Genomic DNA, 9,979 nt, shown 5'->3' with positions numbered 1-9,979 from the left:
TACTAGTGAGTAGTGATGTGTAAAAGCAGATGGGTGTGGACAGACCATAGACCATAACCCAAGGAGCCTCTTCTAGCTTTCTAGCTCCAAAGCAGGAGGAGTTGTGCATTCTGATGACATTGGACTCCATGGCCCATGTATCGTTCTTGCACAGGTGCCCTCTTCTGTTTGATCTTGGAGCAGATGTAATTCTGATACATGCCTCATTAATGGAAACCTCCAAAACAAAGGAGAAACACACGACCAAAGCCCAATGTACTAAAGTGATAGTCTTTATTGACAAAGAGGTAGGTGCGGGGCGGCACAAAACAAGTGAGGACACTGACAGTCAATCACTAATAGGGTACAAAAGAATATCCAACTACTGGTACACTAATTCTCCATCCATATAAGGATGACAAGACAAAATTTATATATGGACACAGAGTGTCAGCAGTCCTCCAGGCACGGAAGTGTATTAATGGGCGTCATAAAACAAGGTCCCAATGATAAATAAATATTCCCATCCATCACAGCTGAATACACATTAAATGATCAGCACTGTGGCTGTACCACGTGCATCAAACATTATTGCTGTGTGGGGATTAAAATGAGAAAGGGGACCATAACAACCCAGACACTATGTAGACGGGAGAATAACCGGTGTAACTATTACCTGGAGAAGAGCAGTGATCAGCGTGGAGCCCGTGTCCTACCCGATGGCCGTTTCGGCTAACGAGCCTTCGTCTCCCATCTGGTAAATTATGGTGTGGCTATGGCTTTTTTTGCTCATTAATGGAAACCTGTCAGGTGCAATATGCACTCAGAACCACGAGCAGTTCTGGGTGCATATTTCTAATCCCTTCTTAACTGTCCCTGTATCTAGTAACATACATAAAGAGATCTTTAAAATAAGTATTTCTACAGATCCTTTATGATATGCTAATGAGCGCAGAGACTTGTTGCGAGGGTGTTAGTTCCTGCGCTCATTCCGCCCTCTTAGCATGTTAGCACGCCCACAGGGGAGTGCTATGACCAGCATCATCGGCAGTGACGCATGTACCGGTGTCTGTTGCAACGCCGGGCATAGGGTCAGTGCGCATGATCAGAAGTCCCTGGCACTTCCGGTCATGCGCACTACACCAGTTTAAAGCCGGAACGCACGACTTCAAAGTGCGCATGACCAGAAGTCCAGGGATCATGTGCACTGAGACAAAATCCAGAGTTGGGCGCAGTGGCACCATGCCTCTGACGTTTGCATCTCCCCACAGAGGCATGCTTGAATGCTAAGGGGGCCGACTAGCCAATTGAACGAACACTCTTACGACTAGTCGCTGGTCTCATTAGTATATAATAAACGATGTTTAGAATTACTTTTTCTAACTATCTCTTTATGTATACTACTATATACATGGACAGTTGGGCAAGGATTAGCAATATGTACCCAGAACTACACGTGGGTCTGTGTGCATATTGCACATGACAGGTTCACTTTAATCCAGTCTGCTCCAATGTGAACTTACCCTTATTGTTTCAAATCATGTAGGGGGGAAAAGGGGCAGAATATCGTATACTGACAAGGTTTTCTTTGTTTCTAGGAAATGTTAACCTTTAACCCCCTGAGACGTATAGCTGCTTCCCAGGCTCTTCATCACGCCTTCTTCTCAGAGGTCCACGAGAGCAGCTCCACACCAGAACCATTCCCACATGCACGAGCCACGGCAGATGAAGTGAAGTGAAGCTTCCCGACACTGGATACGTCTGCTTTGTACTTCTAGAGTATCAATAGAAGATTTTTGATTCCTATCATGACACTAAGCTTCGCCCTGCTTTGTGCAATGCCTCGCCATTGATTTCAGATGCGAGGTTGCTCATGATGCCGAGTTTAGTGTTGCCTGACATTTCAATGCAAAGACTGGCAGCTCGTCATTATCAGATGACTGCTCAGAAGACAGGGATTTTCTAGTTCACATTCTTTTTTTACATTTTAAGCTGAATTCTTCAGATCTATTAGTTAGGTCACGATGACAATGTGCCCAGTTTTGAGCTACAGATAAACTTTTATACCCAGTGAAGACATTTTACATAGTCGTTCTCCAGATGTTTCTTTAGTATTTATTCCTGGCTCCTTTTTCTGCTTTTTAAACATTAATGAATGTAAGACTGACTTTCACCAGCTGTGTGGTAAGAGGGACCAGAAGGAGATGGGATCAAGGATTGCTGGCCGAGGTAGCCCAAAACTGTCCGGCTGTCGCTCAAATCACCTGCCAGGGGCTACCGGGCAGGCGGGAGCTTGTAGTCTCGCAGCTCGTTGTCTACTTCTTCGGCTTTTATTCTACTATTAAAAACTGACTTGTAATGATCACGTTTCTTTAAATGTGCAAACTAAGTAGATTTCAATCTGAAAATGGGACGTTCCCCGATGTGGAATTTACCGGCTTCATATTTTATTAGTCATTTCATACATTGTAAGAAACCTCTAAGGCTTGTTCACACACAGCCATGGGTTTTTTTTGTTTGTTCTTTGTGTGGTTTTCAAAAGTAAAAAAAACAACAAAACGCTGCGTTTAATATTACCAGCAAAGTGAATGAGAGTTGTAAAATATCATACACATGCAGCTTATTTTTTTTACTTTAGCATTTTCAGCGAAGTAGATGTGATTTATAGAAATTTCATGACCACTCTCTCCTGTGGTGCGTGTTTCACATCCGTAACATGTCAAATTTCTCTTGCGGATTCGCTGAGTTTTCTCTTCTGATTTTCTCTCAGACTTGAAAAAATGAGAAAAACACTCAGGTAAAAAAACATATGATTTAAAGGGAATCTGTCACCATGTTTTTGCCACCTAATCTGAGAGTAGCATAATGTAGGGTAAGAGATCCTGATTCCAGCGATGTGTGACTTACTGGGGTGCTTAGTGTAATTTTGATAAAATAACTGTTTAATCAGCAGTAGATTATCATTAGAGGACTACTTGGTGTGATGCCAGGTAGTCCAGCATATTCATGAGTTCTGTATAACTGTGCTGTCATCTTGATATCAATGTTTTCTCTGCAGCAGATCTAGCAGACAGCTCAGTAAGTGACACAATGCTCCAATCAGGGTCTCTGTCTCTACATTATGCTGCTCTCAGATGGAGGAGCAAAAACCTAGTGACTGACTCCTTTTAAGTGCGGTTCCACATAAAACACTCGTAATCTGCACATAAGTATATCAATAAAGTTTTTGTCAAAGCCAAATATCAGGAAGTATCAAATACAAAGTCGTTTTTATTAAAACATGACACCAAGAAGCGACAAACGTGATAAAAATGCACTCAAACTGCAATGAAAAATCGCAAGTAACCTAATTTACATAATGGTTGCAGAAAATCTGCAACATCAAAACGTAGGGGAACAGCCTGTTAATCCGAGGGGTTTTTTTTTGTTTTTTTTTACTCAGCAGCATGTTCATTCAGTGTTGTGTTTTTTTTTGTTTTTTTTTTGAAGCATTTGACACATTGAAATAAATGGGAAAGAAAAATCACAAATTCATATTTTTTGCAATGTTTGTTGGAGCAGAAAAATCGGCTGCAAATACTGTGTACCCTTATAAATTCTGCTAAATCATGACATGGAAGAGTAAAGGCACAAAAGACGATGCAGAACAGGTAGTGGGTAGAGCTTAAGAAACCCTTTATGTAAAGGTCTGATGTTGCAGGGCGATTTTATAGAATTGATAGACCTGAATTTACTCTTTTGTGATCAGTTCTGTGAATTAAATTCGCCTTCGCTCTATTGTCGTCTTCATATTGGGACTGTGCATTACTGACTTTGATAATGAACAGTCGTGTATCTGCAAAATTAAAGAGACCCTGGTCACCTCAGTAAACACTATTCACCTGCGGATATTTGGTTAATCTGCAGGTAAATAGTAATAAGTGTAATCGGGGCTGTACATGCCCCCGTGAGTGACCGCTCCAGAGAGGAAATGTTAATTTTCTCCCATTAGCTGCACCTTCAGTAAGCGGTACTTCTCACATAGTGAGATCACTATGTCAGTTTTTGTGACGTACCTGTTACCTAATCAGCGATTTCGCTGTGTGTGACACTAAGCAGCGACCTGGCCCCTGCTGTGAAATCACTGATCGTTACACACAGTGCTGGTTCATTTTTTGCTTGTTGCTCTCCCGCTGTAAAGCACACATCGCTGTGTTGGACAGCGAGAGAGCAACGATCTGAATGTGCAGGGAGCAGGGAGCCGGCGTCTGGAAGCTGCGGACGCTGGTAACCAAGGTACACATCGGGTAACCAAGCAAAGCGCTTTGCTTGGTTACCCGATATTTTACCTTGGTTACTAGCGTACACCGCTCTCCAGGCTGCCAGTGGTGGCTCCCTGCACACGTAGCCTGAGTAGTAGCGCTTCACTTAGTAACCCGATGTGTACCCTGGCTACGAGTGCAGGGAGCCAGCGCTAAGCGGTGTGCGCTGGTAACCAGGGTAAATATAGGTAACAAAGCAAAGCATTTTGCTCAGTTACCCGATATTTACCTTGGTTACCAAGCGCAGCATCGTTTCTACGAGTCGCTGGTGGCTGGTCACTGGTGAGTTCTGCCTGATTGACAGCTCACCAGCGACGCACTAGCGATTCTGACCAGGTCATATCGCTGGTGGGATCGCTGGAGCGTCGCTTAAGTGTGACGGTACCCTAAGGTGGGCAGAAAGCCCTGTAATGCTATTTATCATAGGATTAATTCCCTATCTGAAGGTATGGCAAATTGCAAGGTGACCGGTTTGTCAAATTTGCAAGTTTTTGAGCTAAAAAGTTGCAAAAAAGGTATAAGAAGAAGAAGAAAGAAAAAAAACATTTTTGTCGCTCCATTGGGAGACCCAGACAATTGGGTGTATAGCTACTGCCTCCGGAGGCCACACAAAGTATTACACTTTAAAAAGTGTAACCCCTCCCCTCTGCCTATACACCTCCCCGTGCATCACGGGCTCCTCAGTTTTTATGCTTTGTGTTGAAGGAGGCACACATTCACTCATGCTCCCATTTTAGTCAGCAGCAGCTGCTGATTATATCGGATGGAAGAAAAGAGGGCCCATAACAGGGCCCCCGGCATGCTCCCTTCTCACCCCACTGAGTCGGCGGTGTTGTTAAGGTTGAGGTACCCATTGCGGGTACACAGGCTGGAGCCACATGCCGTTTTCCTTCCCAATCCCTTAGGGGCTCTGGGAGAAGTGGGATCCTATCCGGTCATCCAGGCACTGGGACCGGGCTCCCTCCGCAGCCCCTGTGGGATTCTGACGGACAGGAGACTGAGTATCATCAGGGACAGGGCCCTGCATCTACAGGTACTCTGTGTCCCCTTGGGGACGGTGCATGGAGCACTTTGGCCTCAGACGCTGCAGCGACTGCGGTGTTGGTATGAGACCGGGACTACCGCGCCGACCGCGCCTGATTGCCGGCTGCGGTTTTAACTTTAGTCCCCGGCTTTTGCGGCCTAGTGCCTTAAACTCCCGCCCCCGGGCCTGCCAGTCAGGGGTAAGGGCGGGACGGTCGGTCTGACGCCGACAGTGAGGGCTGGAGCACACTTAGTTGTCCTCCTCCCCCCTCACTAATCACTCTGGGGCACCAGATTCCCGCACTTTTCTAGTTACGCCCACGGCTCCCTCCTCCCCTGTGAATGCCGACAGCCATGTTTTTAAGCACATTCTGCCGGTGGAGGACTTCTGGCTGCAGCCATGGGACACCCGAGGCAGGGAATCTGATGACCACACACCGCTTGAGCGGTTGGGAAGCCACACCGGTCACCCGGTGCTGGTCCCCATAGAGTGCCGAACTGTGTATATGTATATATATATATATATATATATATATATATATATATATATATATATATATATATATATATATATATATATATATATATATATATATATATATATATATATATATATATATATATATATATATAATTATATTTGTATACATTTTCTCGGTTCGGCTGTACTGTTAGCTTGTGGCTATATATCCCTCAGTGATCACTCTCCTGGGAGACAACAGCATGTCGTTCACAAGGAGCAAGGGTGCCAAGACACAGGGTTATTTTGCAACCTGTACCTCTTGTGCGGCTATGCTACCTGCAGGTTACACCTACCCTCACTGTGAGCAATGCTCGGGCCCGGTGGCACTCGTTCAGCCGGAGCCTGGGGCACTGGTGGGACCCTCGGCCCAGGTAGAATCGCCGGCTTCCCCTGTCCAGGTGGCAGGGACAGAGTTTGCAGTTTTTAGCTGAGAAACTCTCTGTCACTTTCACAATCCATGGCTCAGTCTATGGACAAATGGTCTGCTAAGATACTAGAAGTCTTGCAGTCCAGACCGGCCCTTACACAGGCCCCGGGCACTGCGGGATCGCCCCCAGGCCCCTCTCGGTCTGCGACGAAGCGTGCTCCTGGGGTGGCCTCTAGTTATTACGTGGAGGACTCCGGCACGGACCGCAGTCCCAGACCGGCTAAGCGGGCTCGCTTAGAATCTTCCCCGACTTCATCACGCTGTTCGGGGTCTCAGCTTGAGGACTCTCTAGAGGATGAGGCGGAGGTCGCAGCCCAGGACTCTGACCCTGACGTTGCTCTCAATCTTGATACACCTGAAGGGGACGCCATAGTAAATGACCTTATAGCGTCCATCAACCAGGTGCTAGATCTTTCTCCCCCAACTCCACCTATAGAGGAGTCGGCCTCACAGCAGGAGAAGCACCAGTTTAGGTTTCCCAAACGTACTCGGAGTGCTTTCTTCGATCACTCTAACTTCAGAGATGCTGTCCAGAAGCACAGGGCTTTTCCGGACAAGCGCTTTATTAAACGCCTTAATGACACACGTTACCCCTTCCCCTCTAACGTAGTTAAGGGTTGGGCTCAATGTCTCAAGGTGGATCCTCCAGTCTCTAGACTGGCGGCTAGATCCGTAGTAGCAGTGGCTGACGGTTCATCGCTCAAGGATGCCACGGACAGGCAGATAGAGCTCCTATTGAAATCCATCTATGAAGCCATAGGCGCGTCCTTTGCCCCAGCCTTTGCAGCAGTGTGGGCACTCCAGGCTATCTCAGCTTGTCTGTCTGAGATTAATGCGGTCACCCGTACCTCTGCTCCGCAAGTAGCGTCTTTGACTTCTCAGGCGTCGGTATTTTCATCCTACGCCATGAATGCTGTCCTGGACTCGGCTAGCCGTACAGCGGTAGCATCCGCCAATTCGGTGGCAGTCCGCAGGGCCAGGTGGCTACGCGAATGGAAGGCAGACTCTGCTTCCAAGAAGTTCTTGACCGGTTTGCCTTTTTCTGGCAACCGATTGTTTGGCGAGCAATTGGATGAAATTATTAAGCAATCCAAGGGAAAGGACTCGTCCTTACCCCAGCCCAAACCAAAGAGACCTCAGCAACGAAAAATTCTAGCGAGGTTCGGTCCTTCGGCCCTCAGCCAGATCCCAATCCTCCTCGTTCAACAGGCCACAGAAGAGCCAGAGAAACTCTTCTGCATGGCGGTCTAAGTCACGTCCAAAGACCGCCAGAGGCACCGTCTCCAGGGCGGCCTCCTCATGACTTTCGGCCTCCCCAAACCGCATCCTCGGTCGGTGGCAGGCTCTCCCGCTTTTGCGACGCCTGGTGGCCACATGTCCAAGACCGATGGGTGAGGGACATTCTGTCTCACGGTTACAGGATAGAGTTCAGCTCTCGTCCTCCGACTCGTTTTTTTCAGAACATCTCCGCCCCCCCGAGCGAACCGTTGCACTTTTTCAGGCGGTGGACACTCTGAAGACAGAAGGAGTTGTGATCCCCGTTCCCCTTCAGGAACGTGGTCGCGATTTTTACTCCAACCTGTTCGTGGTGCCAAAAAAGGACGGTTCATTCCGCCCCGTTTTGGACCTCAATTTGCTCAACAGACATGTGAGAACCAGGCGGTTTCTCATGGAATCCCTCCGCTCTGTCATCGCTTCGATGTCTCAAGGAGACTTCCTAGCATCAATCGACATCAGGGATGCCTATCTCCATGGGCCGATCGCTCCAGAGCATCAACGCTTCCTGCGTTTCGCCATTGGACGAACACCTTCAGTTGTGGCACTGCCTTTCGGCCTGGCGACAGCCCCACGGGTCTTCACCAAGGTCATGGCATCCGTTGTGGCAGTCCTACACTCTCAGGGCCACTCGGTGATCCCGTACTTAGACGATCTCCTAGTCAAGGCACCCTCCCGGGTGGCATGTCAACACAGTCTGACCGTTGCTCTGGAGACTCCAGAGGTTCGGGTGGATCATCAATTTCCCAAAGTCAAAATTGACTCCGACCCAATCACTGACTTACCTCGGGATAGAGTTTCATACTCTCTCAGCGATAGTCAAGCTACCGCTGGACAAACAGCGTTCGCTGCAAACAGGGGTGCAATCTCTCCTTCGGGCCCAGTCACACCCCTTGAGGCGCCTCATGCACTTCCTGGGGAAGATGGTGGCAGCAATGGAGGCAGTTCCCTTTGCGCAGTTTCATCTGCGTCCACTCCAATGGGACATTCTCCGCAAATGGGACAAGAGGTCGACATCCTTAGACAGGAACGTCTCTTTTTCTCTAGCAGCCAAGACCTCTCTTCAGTGGTGGCTTCTTCCCACTTCTCTGTCGAAGGGAAAATCTTTCCTGCCCCCATCCTGGGCTGTGGTCACGACGGACGCGAGTCTGTCAGGGTGGGGAGCGGTTTTTCTCCACCACAAGGCTCAGGGAACCTGGACTCCGACAGAGTCCTCCCTTCAGATCAATGTTCTGGAGATAAGGGCAGTGTATCTAGCCCTAAAGGCGGTCCTCTGGCAATTCTGCCCAAAGTGTTGCGCAAGATCAGGTCCGGCTGCCGCCACGCCATCCTCGTCGCTCCAGACTGGCCGAGGAGGTCGTGGTACCCGGACCTGTGGCACCTCACGGTGGGTCAACCGTGGGCGCTCCCAGGCCGACCAGACTTGCTGTCTCAAGGGCCATTTTTTCCATCTGAATTCTGCGGCCCTCAACCTGACTGTGTGGCCATTGAGTCCTGGCTCCTAGCGTCCTCAGGGTTATCTCAAGAGGTCATTGCCACTATGAGACAGGCCAGGAAACCAAGGTCAGCCAAGATCTATCACAGGGCTTGGAGGATCTTCTTAGCCTGGTGCCCTGATAAGGGGTTTACCCCCTGGCCGTTTGCCTTACCCACGTTTCTTCCTCGGAATGGACAAGGGTTTGTCTCTCGGCTCTCTCAAGGGACAAGTATCGGCGCTTTCCGTGTTTTTTCAAAAGCGTCTAGCCAGGCTTCCGCAGGTCCGCACGTTCCTGCAGGGAGTTTGCCACATAGTCCCACCTTACAAGCGGCCGCTGGAACCCTGGGATCTTAACAGGGTTCTACGGGATCTTCAGAGACCACCTTTTGAGCCGCTGCGGGATGTCTCTCTATCACGTCTTTCGCAGAAGGTGGCATTTCTAGTGGCAGTTACATCACTCCGAAGAGTGTCAGAGCTTGCAGCGCTGTCATGCAAAGCCCCCTTCCTGGTATTTCACCAGGATAAGGTGGTTCTGCGTCCTGTCCCGGACTTTCTCCCTAAGGTAGTGTCCCCTTTTCATCTCAATCAGGAGATCTCCTTACCTTCATTTTGCCCTCATCCAATTCACCAATGTGAAAAGGATTTGCATTTGTTAGATCTAGTGAGAGCAATCCGGATCTACGTGTCTCGCACGGCGCCACTGCGCCGTTCTGATGCGCTCTTTGTTCTTGTCGCTGGCCAGCGTAAGGGGTCGCAGGCTTCCAAGTCAACCTTGGCTCGGTGGATCAAGGAACCGATTGTTGAAGCCTACCGTTCTTCTGGGCTTCCGATTCCTTCAGGGCTGAAAGCCCATTCTACCAGAGCCGTAGGGGCGTCTTGGGCATTGAGACACCGGGCTACGGCTCAGCAGGCGTGTCAGGCGGCTACCTGGTCTAGTCTGCACACTTTCACGAAACACTATCAGGTGCATACCT

General features: G+C 48.7%; 1 protein-coding gene across 2 annotated transcripts in view; it reads left to right on the top strand.

The window, feature by feature from the left end:
- Positions 1-2,341, top strand: part of CDK4 (cyclin dependent kinase 4) — a 100,297-nt gene extending 97,956 nt beyond the window's left edge. For both annotated transcript variants that reach the window (XM_075337109.1, XM_075337108.1), the window contains 2 exons: positions 1-5; positions 1,578-2,341. The exon at positions 1-5 is cut by the window's left edge and continues 131 nt beyond it. In XM_075337109.1, the coding sequence (XP_075193224.1) occupies positions 1-5; positions 1,578-1,718 (146 nt within the window). In that variant the 3' untranslated portion in view covers positions 1,719-2,341. The remainder of the gene's footprint in view (positions 6-1,577) is intronic.
- The last annotated feature ends 7,638 nt before the right edge of the window (positions 2,342-9,979 follow it).

This window comes from Anomaloglossus baeobatrachus, chromosome 2, assembly GCF_048569485.1.
Source record: "Anomaloglossus baeobatrachus isolate aAnoBae1 chromosome 2, aAnoBae1.hap1, whole genome shotgun sequence".
In the NCBI taxonomy this organism is placed as follows: domain Eukaryota; kingdom Metazoa; phylum Chordata; class Amphibia; order Anura; family Aromobatidae; genus Anomaloglossus; species Anomaloglossus baeobatrachus.
This window is presented reverse-complemented; position numbering and strand designations above follow the sequence as displayed.